General features: G+C 47.4%; 1 protein-coding gene across 1 annotated transcript in view; it reads left to right on the plus strand.

Moving 5' to 3' along the window:
- LOC119466437 (putative phospholipase B-like 2) overlaps positions 1–18,987 on the plus strand; it is a 57,008-nt gene extending 38,021 nt beyond the window's left edge. Inside the window, exons 10-12 of the mRNA XM_037726950.2 lie at positions 6,244–6,396; positions 9,636–9,795; positions 18,761–18,987. Of these exons, the coding sequence (XP_037582878.1) occupies positions 6,244–6,396; positions 9,636–9,795; positions 18,761–18,934 (487 nt within the window). The 3' untranslated portion in view covers positions 18,935–18,987. The remainder of the gene's footprint in view (positions 1–6,243; positions 6,397–9,635; positions 9,796–18,760) is intronic.
- The last annotated feature ends 4,001 nt before the right edge of the window (positions 18,988–22,988 follow it).

Genomic DNA, 22,988 nt, shown 5'->3' on the forward strand with positions numbered 1-22,988 from the left:
GCTGCATTTTATTTTACTCACGGAGATGCGCCACTTGATTTACCATCATCACGAGCTCGCCACAGAATAGATACCGGCTCAGCACACCCCATTCGCCAGAAGCCCTACCACGTGTCATCCTTCGAGCGCAAGCTTATCGCAGAACAAGTTAAGGAAATGATAAAAAAGGTGTTGTTCAAGAGTCGTCCAGCCCATGGGCAGCTCCAGTAATCCTCGTCCGGAAGAAAGATGGCTCCTGGAGATTCTGCGTAGATTACAGACGCCTAAACGCTGTGACGAAGAAGGATGTCTACCCACTACCGCGAATCGACGACGTCATCGATTGCTTGCACGCTGCTTCTTATTTTTCGACGCTTGATCTACGATCGGGGTATTGGCAAATACCTATGGAACCTAAAGACAAGGAAAAGACCGCATTCATGACCCCAGATGACTTATTCGAATTTAATGTTATGCCTTTTGGCCTCTGTAATGCTCTCGCCACCTTTGAGAGATTCATGGATACAATATTACGTGGCCTAAAGTGGGAGATATGCATGTGTTACTTGGATGATGTTGTAATCTTCGGCCGCACGTTGGAAGAACATAACGCCCGCCTGAGTCTTCTTCTGAGTTGCATCGAGAAAGCTGGACTAGTATTAAACTAAAAAAAAAGTGTCGGTTTGGCGAGCGTGAAACATTGGTTCTCGGACATCTAGTCGAAAAGGATGACGTCAGACCCGATCCCCGTAAGATTGAAGCAGTCAGATCCTTCAAACCACCCCAGACAGCACAAAAACTTCGCTCCTTCATTGGTATATGTTCCTATTTTCGTCGTTTTGTACCCCGATTGGCCGATATTGTTCACCCGTTGACATCTATTCTGCGACAGGATGTAGCCTTCACATGGACACCGGAGTGTGACTCATCATTCTCGCAACTGAAGTTTATACTAACGTCAGCACCCCTCTTGCGTCACTTCGACCCATGTTGCCCGACTGAAGTGCACACCGATGCTAGTGGAATCGGAATAGGAGCGGTACTTGTACAACGTCACAACAACGCCGAAAATGTCGTCGCATATGCCAGCCGTTGTCTGAGCAAGTTGGAGCGCAATTATACGGTTACGGAGCAGGAATGCTTGGCAGCTGTTTTCGCCGTGCAGAAATTTCGATGTTATCTTTGCGGAAGACCATTTAAGATAGTCACCGATCATCACTCTTTATGCTGGCTGGTTGGCTTGCGTGATCCCTCAGGTCGACTCGCGCGCTGGGCGCTGCGCCTTCAGGAATATGACTTCGTGGTGTCATACAAGAGCGGACGTCGTCATGCCGACGCAGACTACCTTTCTCGCATTCCTCTTGCAACTTCCGACTGCGAAGCTGAGAATTTTGATGACTATCTCGCTGCCATTACTCGTACGTTCCCCTACGCGGCAGACTTTCGGAGAGAGCAACGCAATGATCTCAACCTGGATCCGCTGTTTGCCGCCGCTCGTACTTCTCAAGGCAGCGGTCGCTTCACCATTCGTGATGAGTTGCTCTATAACAACAATTACTCCGGGAATGGAGCACGTTTTCTTCTAGTTGTTCCCGAGAGTCTCCGCTCCGACGTCTTACGCGCCATGCATGACGATGCGACATCTGGTCATTTCGGTTTCGTGCGAACGCTACACCACACGCAAGAGCGATTTTACTGGCCCAACATGTACCAGACAACCAAACACTATGTCGGTAGTTGTGAAACGTGTCAACATCACAAGCGACCAACCACCGCTGTACCAGGTCCCCTGCAGCCATTGACACCGCCCAGTACACCTTTCGAGCAAGTAGGCATTGACCTTATGGGTCCATTCCCGTTATCTAACAATAAGAACCATTGGATAATCGTTTGCATGGACCATCTCACACGGTACGCGGAAACAGCAGCCATACCCTCTTCCACCGCTGCATGTGTGGCACTCTTCCTGCTGCGTTCCGTAGTCCTTCGTCATGGCCCGCCGCGTGTTATCAGTGACCGTGGTCGCCAGTTCACTGCGGACGCCGTTGAGGAGCTACTTCGTCTGTGCACTTCTGAGTTCCGTCTCTCCACACCGTATCATCCACAGACCAATGGCCTCGTTGAAAGGACGAACCGAACACTGACCAACATGCTTGCCATGTATGTTTAGTCCAACCATAAGATCTGGGCGACACATGCCGCCCTTCATAACCTACGCATACAACACGGCGAAACATGGAACCACGAACTACAGCCCATTTTATCTCCTCTATGCAAGGCTACCGCGCAGCCCTCTCGATACTTTCTTAAACTTTATTCTGCACGACGACAATTCTGTGTCAAAAACTGTGTGCCTCGCTGAAGAAGCCCGCCGAATAGCCCGTCTTCGTACTTTGGCCTCGCAACACCGTTCAAAGACTGTTACGACGAGCGTCGCGGGCCTGTTTCGTTCGCCAAAGGCGACTTGGTGCTTCTTTGGACACCGCAACGCAAGCGGACCTTGTGTCAAAAGTTCCTGTCCCACTATTCCGGCCCATACGTTGTCCTGGAGCGTTTGAGTGAACTTTGTTATGTAATAGCTCGCCTCCTGGGCAATGGCCGGCGATCAAGTAGAGCGCAAGTGACTCATGTTGCTCGCCTGAAACGTTTTTACCCTACTGATGCCTCCTAACTCGCCCTACGGGCTTCGTCTGCTTGTGCGGGAATGTAACGAGCATACAAGAAGCAGTTGGAAAGAAGAGGAGGACGAAGTGCTTCTAGGCCTGATTGCCCGGTCACCATCATCCATCTCCCGTAAATAAAGTGATTTCTGCACAACTATCCGTAACAATATCACTTGTAAAATGTTTGACCCTGCCTAAACTTTATAGCCTTCGCGGCTCACGCGGCCGCCGCAATAGCCAGTAATTGACAGCATGTGACAATTTTTCTTTTGTTCTAGGCCAACAAGAATTCTCTTAACTTGCTGGAGGACACTAGTTGCGTACACAAAAGTAAGACGCAGAGCATCCAGGGCTGCAGGAACGCCATCAAAACTAAGAAGAAAAGTGCTCTCACCTTCCCTTTAATTACTTCCTTCCGCCTATCGGGTTTCCGCTAATTCTTACGTCATTGTTGGAATGATGACCAGAACACGTTCACAGCGTTCGAAGTGACAAAAGTGCACTTTTCGACGTTGAAGAAAGAAAGAAAGGTGGCACGACGGCAGTAATTGCTGCGTTGAGTTTCTAACAACCGTCAAGCGAATATCCTTCTGGCTGTAGTTCGCCATGTACTCGCAAATCGTTACGAAGGAGCTGACGTTGCCTACACTTTGCGACCATGCTACTCCTTATATCACCGAGCCATTGGTTTGGTCTAATTTGCCTTTGGATGGTAGGGCATAGCCACTTAACAAGATTGCCCAAGAATCAGATGGTATTACGAAATTTTACGAATTTTTACGAATGTAGAATGAAGAGCACAAAATCTCTTTGTTCCATGGACTTAAATTACCGGAGATGACCGTCATCAGTGGATGTCCGCTGTTATATCTTACGTAGCTGGAAGAGCTTCTAGAGGCATCGTATTGGGGAATTCAGAAGTCCAATAGACCATCGTAGTTAAAGGGGCCCTGAACCAATTTTATTGAAGTGGAGAAGGACTTTTGAAGAGAAAATAGGCAATTTCAGAATCACTTTGCCGCGAAAAGTACTTCAATGCGTTAAGCAGAAGCGCAGTTATCGGCAATCAAACACGGCCTCCGTCGTGCTCCCCTTCCTCCTCCAAAGCCTTCCACTGCGAAGGCTACGGCGCGGACGTCACCGTGTCGTCCGAGGCGTCACCATGAAGCGCAGTTCAAATTTCCGATTTGGTGCCTACGACGCGCTAAACGTAAGCCAAAGGCGGCTGTCCTCAGGGAGCCGCAGTGCGCCTAGCCACTGGACTCGTGGCGGCACCTCGTGGCGACCGCAGCGACCAATAGCAGCCGCGTATTGGAGTGTGCTTTATTACGAAATAAAGCACACAGAAAAGAGCGAGTATCATGGAGTTTATGAAACGAGAGCGTTTCAGACAAAGGTGGCTTCGGGCTTCGTTTGCGAGCTCCACGGACCGCGTACGACAACAGAACTTGGCTCAGATGTTCACAACAGCGTATGCTGCCCGCGGACTATATTATTTCACCGAGCTCGAGGGGTGGTTCAGGGCCCCTTTAATGTTGCCTTCATGCCCAGATAACTAACTCTAAGATTCCAATTTAGGTTGAATTTATTCTGGAATATTTAAAAATGAGGTGAAACGGCTAAGGTGTCTAAACGATGCGTCTGCGCTCCATATTGTCGGCAGAGGTGTTAATTTCCTGCTGTAGCAAGCCAGGAAAACGAACAGATGATGCAATTTTCTTTCATTTTAGCTGTTCAATTGTCAGAAATAACTCCAGCGTAGAAGCAGTCAGAGTCGTGATGTTTCGAGGCACTTGTGCATGTACGCGCCGAAAACACAGCAGTGTCTTGCAGCATAAAGAAGTCGAGACAGAAAAAGATGCTCACGAGCTGTTTTTCGGCCATACTGTATGTACAGCTTTGTCTATACTGTAAATACACACTCCTATTCTTTGTCCGTACGTGTAATTCCCGTGACATTTTTGGTGGAGGTGCTATCAATATCTAAAAAACTATTTATCTCTATCTGTCTTTTCATTAACACAAAACTGCACCATGCTTTGTTTAGGCTCAAAGGTTGACGGGCAGGCTGGGCGCGATTATATTGGGTATCGGTCGAGTTGGGCCAGGCTGGGCCTTTGGCCAGGCTTTTGTGGCACTTCAGTACTCGAGCCGGGCCTGTGCCCGAAAAGCCGACTCTTTTGGTGCTCTCATTTCTGCTCTCTTGTCCGTTATCTCACTTGCGTGGGGCAAGCGTCCATCTGGAAACTTCCGTCTGTCCGCCCATACAGCACTGTCTCTTGTGTCTTCAATTGAGCACCTGCAGGCTGCTTTAATTATTTGTCGAAAGTGACATGGCCCGTGTCTCGCGTCTTCACCAGATGCTCATCTTCTGCTTTGTCTGTGTACTTATATAAAGGTGGTAGAAACCCGCCGTGATTGCTTAGTGGCTATCGTGTTTCGCTGATAAGCACGAGGTCGCGGGATCGAATTCCGGCCACGGCGGCAACATTCAGATGGGTTCGAAACGTGAAAACTCCCGTGTACTTAGATTTAGGTGCACCTTAAAGAACCCTAGGATGTCCAATTATTCCGGAGTCCCCCACAACGGCGTGCTTTATAATCAGATCGTTGTTTTGGCAAGCAAAACCATCTAATTTCATGAAGGCTGTAGAAGGGAGAATGTTTAAGTATGCGGGAATGCGTAGGGCCCAGCCTGAAAACCTTGTGGGCTTGCTCGCAGGCGATCTGTTTCCAAGTGGCGCGCACAACTGTAACTCAGAAGCGCACTGAAGGTGAATGACAGCCAGAAAGAAAACGACATATCGTTGCCGCTTTATCTGTCTGTCCAATCCAGTATGGTGTTCAAGTCAAATAAAACTATTACCTACTAGCGCAAATGTTGGTCCCCGAAACCACTTGCTTGCATCTTGCATGCAGCCGTACTGCTCATAGCTAGTTACCCGCTATATTGTGCCGTGTGACATTCCAATAATAAAATACCTAAGGTTTCTTGCCAGTTTGTGGAAGCTTGTACTCGGGACCGGTAGTCAGCAGAGTACGAATTCGCACTCCCGTGCAGAGAGAGATACTAAATTTTTTTTGTGGATATGGCCAACGGATTGTCGAAGCCCTGTCCCTGTCTGAGGAAGAGGCTTTAACGGAATATCAATTGAATTTGTTTTTATTGTCATATATGATGCTTAAACAATGATATCAGAAAAAAGATGCGCTGAAGCCGCCTGACTAGCTCTTGCCACACCTTAACCAGAGGTAAGCAATTATACAAAACAAAGGAAGTATGTATACAGGAATAGCGTAGAAGTCAGCGAAAAGACAAGTAGTGTATTGTGACCGAATGCATGAAACCTATTATAATGAGTAGGCAGAAAAATTTACGTATTCCTACTGTAAATACCAACAACCAACGACACAGAAATACCAATAACCAACGTTATATTGTTAGCCATTTTACTTTGTAATAAACCATGGCAGACACTTATGTGAAAGTTTGCCCAATCACCAGCACACGATGATCAAGCATTATTAATTGGCTCTCATATAAATAACCCCAAATTATAGCCATTTATAACCAGTGTATTTGTTTTCTTTTTTTTTGCAGCTACTTCAAGGACATATTCGTGATAAGCGGTCAAACAGCGCTTGTGGAAGAGTATGGAGATTACTACAGCTACGACAAGGCACCGAGGGCAAACATGTTCCGGCAATACCACACCAATGTCACTGACACAGAATCTATGATGGCTCTGATGAGGTAATGCGGCAAGTTCTAGCCACTTGCTCTTACCAATGGTGATGAACTGCCGATATATAAGTCATTGGAATTGTGAATACCATTGATATACGCTGTGAAATTGAAACACCGCGTTCGTTCATTGAGAACCTTGTGCACGTTATATCGAATTCGACTGGTTGACCTGCGTTTTCTTGGTCCACGTTCACCACGTTTTCTTACTCAGTGTCAGAAAAAATCCAATTCCACTGGTCGATAAAGCGCAAGTTTGCGTTTTCATCTGGTCGAACTGAATCAACTCGCTCATCGAATGAGCGCTCATCGTTGATCTACCGAGGAGAGACGGATTTCAGCTAAAGCCCGGTGACGCGTTTTTCTCACTTCCGGTTTAGACGGGTAGCTTGCCTGTTTTCTGCTGAAAACCGATTTGGGCCCCGCTTGTGCTGCGCATCATGCCAAAGCGTATTTAATTATGCTGGGCGACCACGGTTCGGTCAGCCCGTGCCGGGTTTCCTGCTTTCTGGCACATTGTCCACACTGCTCTAGATTGGCCAGTGGAGTTGACTATTATATTTCGGACGCTTTAGGGAAAATGGAGGGGAAGTAACAAACCCAGAAGCAGCATAGATTAGGTGCCTTTTTTCAGTAACGCATCGTCAACTCATGAACGCATGAACATAGTGTAGTGTGACGATTTATAAGACGGCAATGACGTCTCACCCAATCGAGGTAGTCCACAAACGCTGATCGCGTGCACAGCGACAGATGCAAGAGCGCTTCTTCTTCCTCTTCACTACAATGGCCCCCGGGAGAAAAGATGAGCCATCCTGGCGACTTACGGCGTAAGTAGGATCAGGGGGTCATAGTATGGCTTAAGTCGGCTGACATGAACCGCGTCACGCCCGCGACGTCGAAGGTCGTGTGATGGCGTCACAGGCTTGACAACGCAGTGGACAGCGGAGGTACGGTCAATGACGCGGTAAGGGCCATCATAGCGTGCAAGAAGTTTGGTTGAAAGGCCAGGGCTGTGGTGTGGGATCCCCAACCAAACAAGGGAACCAGGCGGAAAATGTGGTGTAGGCACGTTACTGTCATGTCGCAGCTTTTGGCGGCCTTGGGCGGCGGTCGTAAGGGTACGAGCGAGCTGCCTACAGTCCTCTGCGCATTTGGCGGCTTCAGACACTGGCGTACATTCAGAAGCGTCGGGTCGGTATGGGAGCAGCGTGCCCATTGTATACGAGGGCTCGCGGCCATATAGCAGAAAGAATGGAATGGACCTTCTAGGACCCTTCCCTTTGTCGTCCACTGGAAACAAATGTATTATCATTGCAACAGATTACCTCACTAGTTATGCCTAGACAAAAACACTGTCTCGCGGCAGGGCTTCCGAAGTCGCAAAGTTTTTCGTACACCACATCGTCTTGCGGCATGGCGCCCCGTTGTGTGTGATCACGGGCAGGGGCATGTCCTTTACAGCGCACATAATGGAGGACATTTTCAGGCTGAGCGGCACGAGTCATCGAAAAACAACAGTCTACCATCCACAAACGAATGGCCTGACGGAGAGGTTAAACAAAACTATTGCAGACATGCTGTCAATGTACGTGGACGTGCAGCATAAAACTTGGGACGAGATTCTTCCGAACATCACCTTTGCCTACAATACGGCAATACAGGAAACAACGCGATTTTCACCTTTCCGTCTTGTTTAAGGACGCAACGTTCAAACCATGCTCGACGCTGTGCTTCCGTGTGACACCACCGATGAAATTACTCCAGACGCCGAGCACTACGCTCAGTACGCCGAAGAATCCCGCCAACTGGCTCGCGTAAACATGAGTTACCAACAAGGTACCGATGCACGACGTTACAACCTCCGCCATGGAAACATCGCCTATCGCCCCGGCGACCGAGTCGGGGTGTGGACCCCTGTTCGACGTCCAGGCTTGTCTGAAAATCTATTTAGCCGTTATTTCGGACCGTACAAGGTTCTGAAACGTGTCAGTGACGCTACGTACGAGGTATTTCCGGACGGCGCATTGTCTCCGCGTCGACAGCTTCGGCCCGAAATTGCGCATGTCGTACGGCTTGAGCCTAACTTCACACAGTAGCTCTGCGCCGGTGTGGCATCGAGTCGATGCTTTCAGAAGGGCAGGCTGGGCGCGACCACCTAGCGTTTTGGGGAGAAAGCACACGGAGAAGACGAGAAAGTAGAGGATCCGACGGGACGGTTTTGAGCCAGGATAAAACCACCACTTAATCAAACTATCGCTGATCCCATCTACAGACTTTCAGCATCTCGGTTTTGGCTGGAATAATCAGTGGTGCCCTTCTCGGCAGTTAGAAGTTACATTCTCCAAATTACGCTGTCGCATCCCGGAATTGAATTTCTATTTACACAGAGCTGGTCTGACGATGTCCCCTCTGTGCCAAAATTGTAAGGAAATTGAAACAATAGACCACTACTTTTTATCATGCCGACGTTATTCAAACCAGAGAACGAAATTACTCGAAGCTCCACTCTGCAAAATTGGATTAAGATTAAGTACACCAGTATTATTATCATTTGGGGCCTCCACCCTCGGCTATTGTCACAGAGACGTTTGTTGCGCAGTCTTTCAATTTTTAACAGAAACAAGACGATTACCCTGTTAATTATAGTAACCTTATTCTACCTATCAGATCAGTATTCATTTCACTGAAATTTGTTTCTCCAAATTCGTTAGTAACATTGTATTTTTTCTGACCTTGATAATAACTATATTTTTCACCTTTCGGTTAGTCTGACTGCTCGTTGGCACAATTCTCTAGGTATACAAAATTTTCTTTGTTTTTGTAAAACCACCGTGTCATCTTGTTCACCTTGTCGTGCAATCGCGTGACAATATTACGAGTAAGTCACGAAGCTGAAGGCGAGAATTAGTGATATTTCTTTTAGTAGGAACTCCGTCATGCTGAAGGCTGTATTTCGGCAGTTTAACACTGATACATACTTACATGCAGTGCTTGTACGTGTGTGTGTGTGACCAGGGAGTGTAATCATATAACTCGCTGACCGCCTGGAGTAGCATGCTATGCCATGACCCAGACAAATATTTCCAGCTTCTTATTAAAGTGAGCATCTCTCTCTGTAGGGAAATGAAATGCCTGTCGAGATCATTTCGTCAGCATTTTGCAGTCTGAGTTTTTTTTCCTTTCTTTTTGGCCTGACATGCATGTGCTTTTCTCCAAGACGTCTCCTTTTGTTTTTGTTCCTCAAGGTACAATGACTACACCCATGACCCGTTCTCCAAGTGCAACTGCACTCCGCCGTACAACCCTGCGTACGCCATATCGTCCCGCTACGACCTGCTGGACCCGCAGGGGAAGTACGACGTTCCAAGAATGTACCCACGGCCTGTCGGTGGCCTTGACATGAAGGTATGCAACAACCTGCTTGATACTTGTCAGTTCAGTTTAGCTTCAGATTACCATCCCTAAAGGGCTCCTGTACCACTGTGAGTTCGAAAACGTGTTGTTATATTGGGCGCAAAAACGTATATCCAGAAAATAAGTTACACATGCACAACGGCAGCCAAGATGGCGCGGATGGTTACATTGATGATGGTGATAGTAATGATTCTTCCATAGACGCGGCACGTATCTATGAAAGGAGACGAAACAGTAAGGGGGTTGTTTGAACGTAGTAGTATTTACAGGAACAAAAAACGGTTAACTGGCAAAGTTGAAAATCTAAGAAATGATTATTTATTAGAGGCTACAAACCAGACGAGGAAATGATTACATTCAAGATACACACTAGCACATTTATCCTGAAAACAGTCTGATGTGCAGCCAAGAAAGAGTAGGAAATAGGCATTCTATTCAAACATTTTAAAGAATACTGGTCCCTTAAATGCTTTCAGACAAGCCTCTGTCCAAATCTGTTAAATAATCGCTGCTAAGAACAGGTGCTAGGCTCGACCCTATGCGCGCTCCGTGCTTTTGGAGGTACGTGCTATTGCCGTTTGGAATAAAAGTAGAATTCAAGTAAAAAGTGGGTACTAAAAAGCCTTCAATAGTAGTACTTGCTGTCATACTGAAAGAAACAGAACCAAATTCGTCGGTGCACCTATCAACAAAATTTAAAAGAATAGGACTGTGGCAAGGAATAGCAAAGGTATTTTACGTCTGCAGAAGAAGGTCTTCGTGCCCTTGTCTTAGTGATTACTTTTAAAATCAACCCCATCCTCCAAAGTTTTTGCAAGGACTGAGTCCCTTAATTCGAGGAAATAAAGATTGGCCTGCAGGTAAGGGGCGACACACTTCCGCCACGTGCCTTTCTCAGAATTTATTGCTCTGAAAGGAACACCATCTTTGTAAGTCTCAGCACTAAAGATGATTTCTAGCGTCTTTTTCTGAGTTCTTTGAATATTCTTCAAAAATGTTGCATGGTTAATTGTCTTGCACATCTCTTTCGCTCTCACTTTCACCTTAGTCAGAGAGAGCCCTTTATGCTCGCTGAATAATGCATTCACACAAGAATCCCTTGTATTCTCGTTTAAGCATCCGTGGGAAAACAACGCAAACCTACCCTCCTTATCTGCGTGTATAACATACAAGGAATATTCTTGTAAATAAGATTCTAGACCTTTCAAAGGTAATTTGCAACATAGGACCTGACACGTTATCAAAGTGTCCACATCGTCGGGGTTCGGCCCTGAAGCTTCATCTTCGGGAGCTCTGCGAGTTACTCGGCCTTCAATTCAGATAAGCGCAGACTTGGTCCTCGCAGTTTCTATGGTGAATTTCGGTCCAAGTTCCAAGACATTTTGCACGCCATCCGGAACGCTGATGCCTTCTGGAACGTGAACATTTCCGGTCATGGTTTGGCGATCCTTGCTTGTATGAGCTCACAGCTTCCGCAGTTAATGTTCATACTGAAGTACAAACCTGCAAGCTTCGTCGCTCTCTCCTTAGCAAACGTGGTAGATGAACCCCATTTACATACCAAAACACTATAGGCAACCACATTTTTAACTGTTTTCATAAGCTTATTTCACATAATTTCAGGAGCTCACAGAAAATATTGGCAACATAAAAATCTCTTTGAAACCAAAAAGGCGTGCCCACAAATGTGCACACACGTTGGGAAATCATCTCGTGAGCTTCTCGCAGCCATTACCATATTTTTCCTTTTTTTAATGGCCCCCTTGCTGACATACAATCATAGAGCACCGATTTCTAAAATGTAGGTAAATCATGATGAAGGCTGGTAAAGAAGCACTATTTCACTGCCACAGAGCTTTTCGCTGAGGAGCACTTGCCTTCAGAAACAGTGCCCACAAGTTTGGACATGGTAACAAAGAGGATATTCACGCCACTTAGAAAATTGTTTCCTTTAAGGAAGGTCTTATTTTTTTATCTGCATACAGGTGCATCTTAAGAACACACATTGAAGTTGTCAAAGTGTTTCTCCAGATTGATATCCTGTTGGCGTTGCACGATGACACTCTACAAAATTGTTGAGCTGTCACGCAAGTTGAGGCATGCTTTTTGTGCTGCACGCGAGGCGTACTGTCTTCCATGGTCTTCATGAATTCAAGGCAAAAATAAATAACTCAATATTGCAATTACGTGAAAAAGGGAGTGTCAATGGGACATTTGCATTGATGTCTTGTGCGAAATAAAATAACATGTCGCAGTTTCGCCCGAAAGGCGAAGCATCAATTGCGATAGCAAATTAGTAGACAGCAATACGGAGTAGGGATAATAGTTTTATCGGCTACGTAAACTTGGACACATTCGCTTACTAACTGAATGAACAAGCGTGGTGTCAGCGTGCACAAACATGAATAAATTACACTCGATGACCGCAGACAACCACTGTCAAAACGCTGGAGCGAACGAGCGCGGCCGCCACAGAGAGCTAAGGTTCGTGCGGACCGCAGACAACCACTGTCAAAACGCTGGAGTGAACGAGCGCGGCCGCCGCAGTGAGCTAAGGTTCGTGCGGTCTATCGCTTCAACGGAAACAGAGCGGTGAAAGCACAGCGCATACAAAGGTCAGAGCTGTCTGGAGATCGCTTTCAAGATACGGTGCGCGCGACAGCCCGCGCCGCGTCCCAGATGGCTTTCGAGATAGCTCCGTGGGCAGCAGCCGCGCAAGCAGAACGCACCCTCCCGTCTCCGTCGCCTCCTTCCCGTTCCTCGCGCGGGAACGAAGACCGTGTGCTTCCGGCCGCCTTCATCTCTCGCGTGTGCGAGATTAAGCTGCGGTTACCGGCTCACCCTCGCACGCTTTCAAGGCTCATTCACACCGGCGACTGGCAGTGGTCGCGCGACCAAGTTGGTCGCAAATGGTCGCTTTTCTCGAAAAGCGACCATTTTTGGCCAGTCGCTCGCTGCTCGATTTTTCAGTCGCGTGACCGTGGTCGCAAAGCTGCTCAACCAATCAGCGCCGCGCAGAAAGTGAAATGTGTTTTTATGCGGCGTCCTCCACGCCAAATGCAATGTCCACGCCACCATATGCAGACTACAGGCCGGTAATTGGTGTCTTGTCTTGTGATGCTGGGACGCAGCAGTTGCAGCAACGTGTTGAATGTACGCGGTCACCTTCGCTGGAAGATAAACAGCAGGAAAAGAAAGCACAACACAAACCCTTGTTCCAGCTGCCGTTTGTTGGATGAGCACGCCACCCAAAGGTGAACAGCGGGTGAACAGCTTCGCTTTAATATTATGCAACGAATCTCACGCAATGCGAACTAGAAATCGTTGCTCTCGATAATACTCGTTGTCATGCGCACAAAGTTCGAGCAGGAGGCGGCTTGCGTGGCCGTCCACTTCACGCGAGCGGAAGCACAGGCGCACCCACCAGCGTCGCGTTTTCTTGGAGGCTTCCGCGCTGCCACAGCTGACACCACGGCAGAGCACATCAGCACAGGGACGACGTCTTCCTGCTCGCTCGAATCAAAATCCAGCCGTCGCTCGAATCAAAATACATGGCTGTTGCCGGAACGTGAAACCAATTTACACACTGCCAGCGAAGTGCGCGCGAACTGCGTAGATTGCTAGAGTTCTAGCTGAGAACGATAATCTCCGGGATTGCGACTTGCCGGTCGCGCTCAGCCGGACTTGCCTGTGTGAACATCGGCCGCCTTCGTTCGCTTTCTGGTCGCGAGTCACAAAAGGTCGCGCGACCTCCTCAAGTCGCCAGCATGAATGAGCCTTCACTCGCACACACAACGCACGTCGCGCGGCGACGATTTTATCGCCGTTGGACTTTATACGGAACATCACTACGACGGCGACGCCAAATATGCGCTTGGAGTGTCCATGTAATCGAAATATATATTTGGGCAGCTTAGGCACACATGGCCAGGAATACGTCCGTTTGTGAGCTTTCAGTAACTCCGAAAACGTTGCTTCGATCAAGCAGGGAATAAAATGTTATTATGTGGTATATTGAAAGGGCAGCGAGGCGCAGCACAAGAATTGCACACATTCCGAGCAACTCAAAGCTTCATTGAAATCGTGATAAGGCTGCCGATAAAATCCTAGACCCTAAAACGTCGACATCGTTAGCAGGCAACAAAAATGCCCTTTGACAGATTTTGTTGGCAGATTTATTCCACCGCGAAATAATTTTTTGGCTAAGCAAATTCACAATTCTTCAATGACACTGAGGAGTTGAAGCTTTAATTGATCTCCGTGACTGGACGACAAGGCGTTTCTAAAAGGGGAAAGTAAGGCAAAAGGGGAAAGCACCTCTACCTGAGAGAATCGAAAACATAGAAGAAAGCTAAAGGTTCTAAATGAAAATGCCTGAGATGCCTAAATGAATTGCCTGAGAAGGCTGTGGCAGGTTGCCTAGCAGCGGCAGAAAAGTAATGATCAAATTTCCCACGAGCCAGCACTCGGATGAAAGGTCACTGCTGTATTCTGGTTTCAAATGTTCACCATTCATTATGTTTCTTGTTTGATGAGTGCAAACAAGTCTTCCTTTTATTTTTCATCATTAGTGTAACACTAAGTGTGATGCGTTGCTCGCTTTCCATAAAAAGTAAAATAAAAAAGCATTCTTAAACCACACATTTACCTTTAACTGGCATTAATTGTTAACCTAATCTATCTCGCTTAGTTTTGGAGAAATGTTTTTATATTTAATTCAATATGTACTTGTACATCACAAAAACTAGCAATCGCAATTTTAGGCGAAGTCTTTCGGATCTTGCCAGTTACAGGGCATATTCCCTATTACGAATTCCCTTAAACTATTTTCAGTCGTTGCGCTTTCAATACCGTGTTTTGATGTGTTCTGCAAATGGAGCTGACCCTTATGCACTTTTGCGCGAATGACGTCCCTTTTTATAGCGATAGCAATTATAGGGACAGTCCAAGCAAACTTTTGCCATTGGCGTCGCCGTCATGTTCCGTATAGATTTAGGTATATGTTTTCCATATGCCATGTTATGCTGCATGACCTTTGGTATAAGGGGTGGTATAATGCCACACCTTCTCGCCTCGCCACGTTTTTATATAAATGCACATTTGGTGCCTGTGATGACACGTTCTTTTGTGTTAATGTTTCTGGCGGTTCTCTGAGGCGGAGCCTCCCAGAACCCAATCGAGGACAAAGCCGTTTGTTGAAAAACACACAAAATTTTAATAAAACTAGAAGCGAGAATAAATAATCACAATAAACACTTAGCAAGACATTACAGCAACAAACACAGGAAAGTTCGGGCAGGAAGCGGGCGTGTGCGCGTGCTATAGCCTCGACGCGAAGCAGCGGAGACGAGACGACGAGAGAAGTGGTGATGGTCTCACCATAGAAGGTCGTTGTATCGGACCGTCGTACAGGCTACCAGTGCGGGGCAGCTCTGGTGTGGAGTGAGAAGACAGGTGGCTCGGCAGCACGGGAAGACGGCGCTGGCGTTCTGGCCGGGCAGCTGGTCGTGGAGCTCGGGCCCGTAGCCCGACAGCTCTCGTTCTGCCCACGGGCGTAGACCCTCACCGGCCTCGGGCAGCAGTTCCCCAATGGATGGAATGGCGATGCCCAGGAATGGGTTGGCAAGAGGGCCCCGGTCGGTTGAAGTCCTGGTGGCTCGGGTCCGGAACCCGACAGCCGTCTTCAACCCCCGATCCGGTGACTGACCTTGTCCTGGTTCCGCTTCTGGAACTCTTCCCCCTACTGCCAGCGCGGCTCCTTTTTCTGCTCCTCTGGTCGATTCGTCGATTTCTCATTGGCTGCTCAAGGCTCCGTGTTCCTTTGTGATTGGATTGGCTTTCTTTCGTTGTTTTTCTTGTGCTGGCGTGTTCACGCGCAGGACGGTCTTCGGCGTCGTCGTTTTCCAACAGCATGGAATTCGCCTCGGCGCCCGCACTACTCGTCGTCTGCTCTTTTGTCTCCAACCACCGCACCGTGTCGCACACCACAAATATCACCGTCGCGCTCCACACATGACCGTCTTCTACTACCTCACCGTGTCGCGCACTACACATCACAGTGCCACAGCTAAACGTTGCCTCCCCTCTCTCCTTCCCGTCCCCCACGGCCTTTCGCGCGACGGAAGAAGTCGTGTTTGCTCTCCGCCGTGCGTTCGCTCCCCGGGAAAGAGCGCGTCTCTCGCGCGCGTTCACTCCCACATGCAGCATACGGCACGCGGTGACTTTTTTATTGCCGTTGGGCTTCATACGGAACCTGACGGCGAGGGCGACGACGACGCCGACGGCAGAAATCCGCTTGGAGTGTCCATATAATTGCTATTGCAATAATATTAAAAAAGATCGACCCTCTGTTTCTCTTATTCTCACTCATTGCCTATCGATTATATCTACTTATACCGCATGGTGTGACAATGTGCTACACAGCAGTTTATAGACGTCTTTGCAGCTCCTATGGTCACGCATTACGCGGTAACTCTACTTGAATACACTGAGAGCGACGCTGATTTAATAGTAAGTTTTACAAATAGTTTACTTAAGTGGCTTTGCATGCGGAAATCTCAACACCATTGTAGGTCCTTCGCGTTCCTTCGCGCTCTTTTTGCGTTATTTTGCAAGCCTTGTGGTCGACGTCCCCTAACTTTAGGTGCGGAAGATCTGCGGAAACTCCTTATTACTTCTGCGGCTTCATGTACGGCCCATGGGGCTGACGTGCTGGAGTTTTGAAAGTACTGTGCCGCAGCCTGGTGGCGTGCAAGGAAGTTCGCTGGGTATATAGGTTAAGATGGACGACGTCCCTTGAGTTACAGAGGTCTCGCTCGCTTTGTGCATTGTATCGAATTCCGTAAGTAGTTTTCAGACTCGAAAAGTGCTTGAAACGCACCCTCGACCTTGTGTGCATCGTCGGACATGGAAAGCGAGCGCTCTGTTTCGACAAACCGCGTAGAAAGTAGGCGTACCTGACGATTACACTGTGCATCGCGTGGTCCCAAAGCGCGCTAGTCGCCGTTATTGTTACTTGGTAAATTGCCACGAACATGCGGGTCGTAATGCGGATGTGTGGTTCAATCGGTTCCCCGGAAAGTCGTACTAAGCGGAGCGACGGGAGCGCTGGATATGTGCTGTTCGACGTGTGAAGTACGCAAGCGAAAGACCCGCCGAGCGCCCCGAACGAATTAATGAGGTTAGCAAGGCAAGGTTAACAAAGGGCCAATGAATACCAACGCAAAATAGTTTCGGAGCGCATGCCAATTTGCGAGCTGCCAGCGCGCACATACACAATTTGAAGAATATTGCGGAGAAAAATGTTGAAAATTTCGCGTAACTGCCGTGCATGCTGCAAAAGTGCTTGCGCGATTTACTGTGCTGCAGAAACGGCACAGACACACGACAGCCCGAATGCGCGAATTCGGGCCGCCGACGGCCGCAGTTAGCCTTCGTCGGTGGACCATTCATGAGTCCGTTTCTTCGTTTATCGCAGATCATTTTGGGTTTCTTAAGAGCAAGCGCTTCGTCTATTCATTGTCGCTAATGGGGCAAACATGCCTCGTAGAACTTTCCCGTATTTCAATGTCGTATGACATTCGCTGAACTTGCGAGTGGCAGCGCGCCGAAATAGTCCCTGTGATCTCCTGCACGTCGTAAATGTACTGGGCGTTGATGAGCTTCCTACCTTTTCCAAGAGTGCTTGGCCTGAAGAATTCTTGCGCGCCTGAAATTCGCCGTAATCCAAACCGCAGCAAACGCGAATGCGGCGGCTCCATTGCGCTCCTGAGCTTTGAGCAGCATACGGCCACCTTTGCCCCTACTCGAAACCAACGAACTCGCCGTAGGGGGCGCTGTTTAGCGACGCTTTTTATGTTCCCTGGCGCGTTTTCAGCGCCGCGAGGGCAGCGAGTCTTAAGCATACCGAAGATCCCTAGACAGCGGACTGGAGGAACGGCTCCGAGACAGCTCAGTATGAGCGCACCACATGCGCAATGCGGAAGGGTTTGTGTTAGGCTTACGCTTAGTGGAAGTTTGGCTTACGCTTAGTGGAAGTTAGGCTTACTCTTATATGCGCAAGGTTGCTTAGACAAGTTGTGTTTTCGGCCACTTTTATTTGTTCGTATCGCTTTTGCGACTACACGGACACTAAAGGTGCACTCACGCCGTCGTGCTGCCACGGTTCATGGTGCATGCGCTGTGCGAAGGCAGAGTCAGCAGCGTTCTGCCAATGGCACGCGCATTGTGCGCCAACCACTATAGCGTTCCTGCTTTGTAGTTATGCGCATGCTACAGCTTGGTGCGTACAATGGTCTGAGCGGACAGTAAATTAGAAGCTATATACGAAGGCCCACTTTATTAGGTGGAACGCATATCCCGCGCGCCATCGATTCGTGTCGCCTCTAATGCCGCTGACGTAGTGAACTTTCGTACACGCCGACACCCTAGAAGGGCGTAGGAATGATCCCTACGCTGGCGGCTTTCCTCATCGTGCCACCGTTGTGAAACGACTCGTAGCTGTCAGGGTGCTGTTACTGCAGCAGTTACATCGGGTGCTGCGCCAGCATGTGACCTCGTATCGTTAAAACAGCTACCAGCGGGATCAAACGTGCTGTTAACCATTGCTATCTCTGTCATTGCTTCGTCTTCGGTTGAAACCTCCCAATTTCTTTCTCACGGTGTCACATTTAAGTCATAAAGAACAGTTCATTTCCCTTATGACTTTCGTATCTTGAATGTTTCATAGCTTTCTGGGATTTTTACTAAAGAAAACGAATTCCTTGGTTCCTACTATTGTTCTTACTGGAAACGGCAGCGGACACTTTCATTGCGCCGATGAACGAAGTATGAAGCTTTCATATTGCAAGCGGGCTACATTGTAGTAGTGCAGTGGTTATCGGGCCTCTCAGACAATGCACGGTATCCGACACTTTACAATGCGAGGGCGCATTTATATTTTTTATTATTGTTTCAGTTCACCACTTACCCGGGTTTCAAAGAGCTGCTGTTCTACGCGATCAGTGGGCCGACGTGGAGCCAGCAGCCGGTGTTCCAGTGGAGCACCAGTGGTTTCAACGACAGTCACGTTGGCCACCCTGACCGGTGGGAGTTCGGCCCCGTGATGCACAACTGGGGATCCTGCATGTAGTCGGGTGGTGCGCACTAGGAGATGAATAAATCATAGCGCGATTGACCCCAGCATGTCCTCTGTATTTTTTCTATGGAATGAGCACCATCTCCACAACGATGGAACATGGACAGAAAGCAGGGTCGTTATTTGGAAGGATTCTTTTCGCTCGATTCTATTGGCCTTAGATCATCCACCATTCACGACTGGCCGATCCCGGTTGTAAGGCGGACACCGTGCCGTTCGGACCTATCACGAAGCGTGAAAGGAAATTGCATTATGATAGAATCACTATACTATCCCCGTCCATTGCTTTTGGCACATTAACTAATTTATTGTCGCTTCGAAGGAGTGCACGTCGCCATGTTGAGAATAACTTTGGCCGCAAGTTGCTACGCGGGGAATTGATAATAAAGTTGAAGAGCAAATACTTTATATGTTTATAATATAATGACACTGTGTTAAAGCTCAGAACGGGATATGGTAAACCATGAGTGTTAGCGCAATAGTGCAAGAACTTTTACAAGAATTGACATAGTTAATTATCGCAAGAAAAGGCAATGCAGCATCGCACCTAAGGCGAGAAATAGGAGAAGCTGTGATTTCGATAGCAGACTGCAGAGGTACACACGCATTGTCTAGGAAATTCGGCAGGGTGGCACGGCTATTGAGATTCGAGGGTACGCCAACAGTAATAGAATTATTTGTCTACATTAATTGATTCATTTGTACGGTTTAACGTACCAAATAAGCTGTGGGGATATGAAATACGCGTTATTGGATGGCTCCGTATTATCTTGAACCTACTGGGTACATTAACGTGTACCCAAAATCTAAGTATGCGAGCGTTCTTGTATTTTGTCTCCAACGAAATGGCGGCCGATGCGTTCGAGACGAAACTGTGAGCTCTTGCTCAGCAGTCACTGTGCCTCCTGGGCGGATAATTGTGCCCGCTACTCAACAGTAAAAGTTGCACGGCTAAGTTGCTAGACAAAATCACTGCCGCTTGCATGTTTGGCGGTAATTCAAGTGGAGGTTTGTACAGTAGACTGCGCACAGAGGTCAAGACACCTCTGGAAAGTCATTCTACCGCACGCTCAATGACTCCAAATGGTTCCTAATGGTTCAGCCGGTTTTGCACCACGTGTTGGCGATAACGTCGCCAGCGCAGTCCGGAGAACTCGACTCGCCTGGGTCAAGCAACTGTATTGACCTCGATGCAAGATATATTCTACGCAGTGCAAGAGTGGTCCAGCTGTAACATCATTGCCGCCTTTCTAGATGGAAAACTTCCATTTGGCGTCGTCATTAACGAGCATGTAATACGTGATTTAGTTCCTCTTGATTTGAAGAGAAGGGTGCTCAAACGTATTGTATTTTTTTTTAAATCATCAAATTTTATTGAAATGTTGATGCCATTTGCTGTCGTCACTGTGCTTGTGATGAGGTCATGATACGAAGGGGGCTCAATGCGACCTGAATTTCTTATTAGCCATTTCATTAAAAAAAGTTGTCGCAGTTTCACCTGAAAGGCGAAGCATCAATTGCGATAGAAAATTTGTAGAGAGGTATACCGAATAATGATATTAGCTTTATCAGCTGTATAAACTTGGACATGCAGCAGCAGCGGCAACACGCAGAACTGTTGTCGACGCCGTCGGCGTTTTGCCCGCGTTCGCTCAAAATGCGTGCGGCGTTGGTGACTGTTGCCGGAGCCTCTGATATAAATAGGCACTTGGTGCCGCAGCTAAACGTCGCCTCCCTTCCCTCCCCCTCCCCCTCCCCCACGGCCTCTCGCGCGTCGGAAGAAGGCGCGTTTGCTCTACATATATGATGATTGTAAAGGAGGAAAGAGACGCCTACTTCTGCAGCCCTTAAGGGAGCACGGCGCAGAACGCGCGTTTGTTCTCCGCCGTGCGTTCACTCCCCGTGAAAGCGCGCGCCCCTCGCGCCCTTTCACTCGCACATACAGCGTTCGGCGCTCGGTGACGATTTCATCTCCATTGACGTCATACGGAACCTCACGGCGACGACGACGGCGACGCCGACGGCAGAAATCTGCTTTTGAGTGTCCATATAATTGCTATCGCAATAAAATGTTACCCATTATTGTGCTTGACGTAATAGTTCAGCAGAAAACCGCTAGGTGGAGGGAAGTAATTAAATGGAAATTGAGACATCCACCCAAATGTAGCAATTGCTACAAAGAAACCCATTCGGGTTCCTCGAAAGAAAAGCTTCGCAGTTGAAGAATAATTCGTCCTGGTCCGGGACTCGAACCCGGGACCACCGCACATTCCATTATTGTGCTTTATCACGGTGTTTTTGGTATCCAATTGTTCTTTATATTATTATGGCAGATCACATGATACCCTTATACATTATGAATTGCTCTATGATGCCGATGTTGAATACATTCTTGTAGCTGATGGTAGATATTCACTGTGTCTACCATCACATATTACTGAAAACTGTGCTTGATCGGAGTGGCATTATCTTCTAGGACGTCTTTTGAAGTGCTAGTGCCTTTTGGTATCAGTGTGTTCACTATATGAAAAAATTGACTACGCACTGCCTAACCTTTTGCAGTATTGTCTCAAAGGTGCTACTCAAATTCTCGCCCCCCACCCTCCATTTTTGTTTGGCAAGACATGCTATTACTAATTTGCTTTCATTACCTTTTTATAAATATTGATTGAAATCGACTGTCCATTTCTTCATTTATGACTTTCTCAAACTTAACCAATATTTTTTCTTCTGTTTTTCGAGTTTCGTCAACACATGTATTCATACGCATTGCTTTCTTTTAATGTTATGACAGTTTCCGCTTAAATATGTGTCTGAAGACGCAACCCACATCTTCTTTCAAATTTTTCCACTATCCGAAGCCTATGCGGCGTGCCAAATTGTTTGCTGGAGAAATGGGCCCGCCAGAGTTACACCCTCGGTGTACTCAAAGCAAAAAAAGAAAAGAATTATTTCAAGCTTTAATTCAAAGAATTCTTTATCACTACAACCGCTTTGTGCCCCTGGTTTATTCTGCCTGCGTTGTAAGTTCATTAAAGATGTCTGGTGACGAGGTTTGAAACAGTGCCCGCAGGCAACACAGCCTAATGCTCTAACCAATAGGGCTCGTATGACATTTTTCTTCATGGTGTTCACGGCATCACGGTGAATAATCTAACGTGCACAAAAGGCTTCAGCTAAAGGCGAACTTCTGGGACTTAATCACAGATGTTCCGCGGTAGAAGCTTAGTGGTTAGAGTATTTGGCTACTGAGCGCGAGGTCGCGGGGTCGATCCCGGGCACGGCGGCGAAATTTCGATGAGGCACAATGCAAAAAAAAAAAAAAAATTAAATCCTTTAGTGTTATATGCACAGGAGGCACGTTAGAGAACCACAGGTGACCGAATGTATTCCGGAGTCCCCCAATACGGTGTGCATCGCTATCAGATCGTTGTTCTGGCATATATGACCTCAGAATTGGTTTTTATTTACAGTCGCAGATGCAGTTGGTTATTGCTACAGTCAGCAGTACTTTTATCGTGAAACAGGGGAGTTTTTTTATTGTTAAACCAATACTTAAAAATCACCCGTGGCACCTAACAGATTTAGAATTCTTTAACTATATTGCTCTGAGTGGCAGACAATATTTTCACGAGATTTTGAAATAATTTCACTAATTATTAAAGTATTGCTAAATAAATTTTACCTTTTTCGGTTTACGGCACATATTCCTGCATGCGAGTTTTCGCCGTTGATTTCGAAAGTGAAATCTACTTCGAACGAGACCTGCAGATGACACCAGTTTTGATATATGCGTTCCTGATGTTGAGGAAGAAATGAATTCGTGGTTCAGTAATTTCTGAGCTTTAGTGTATAAAAGAGGCGTTTTGTAAAAAGGCGTAAGTAGAACAGCGCATTTTCCCTGTAAGTTTGGCAGCGCTTATCTAAAACTGGTGATAGTTTTGAAATTCTTTCCCAAGAAAATGTGCCTTGCGAGATCACTGGCTTCAATTCGTATTTGGCAACATGTGCGCTCAAGTAATAAGGTAAAACGTTTATGAATGAAATT

This window comes from Dermacentor silvarum, chromosome 10 (genome assembly GCF_013339745.2).
Source record: "Dermacentor silvarum isolate Dsil-2018 chromosome 10, BIME_Dsil_1.4, whole genome shotgun sequence".
Taxonomy (NCBI): Eukaryota; Metazoa; Arthropoda; class Arachnida; order Ixodida; family Ixodidae; genus Dermacentor; species Dermacentor silvarum.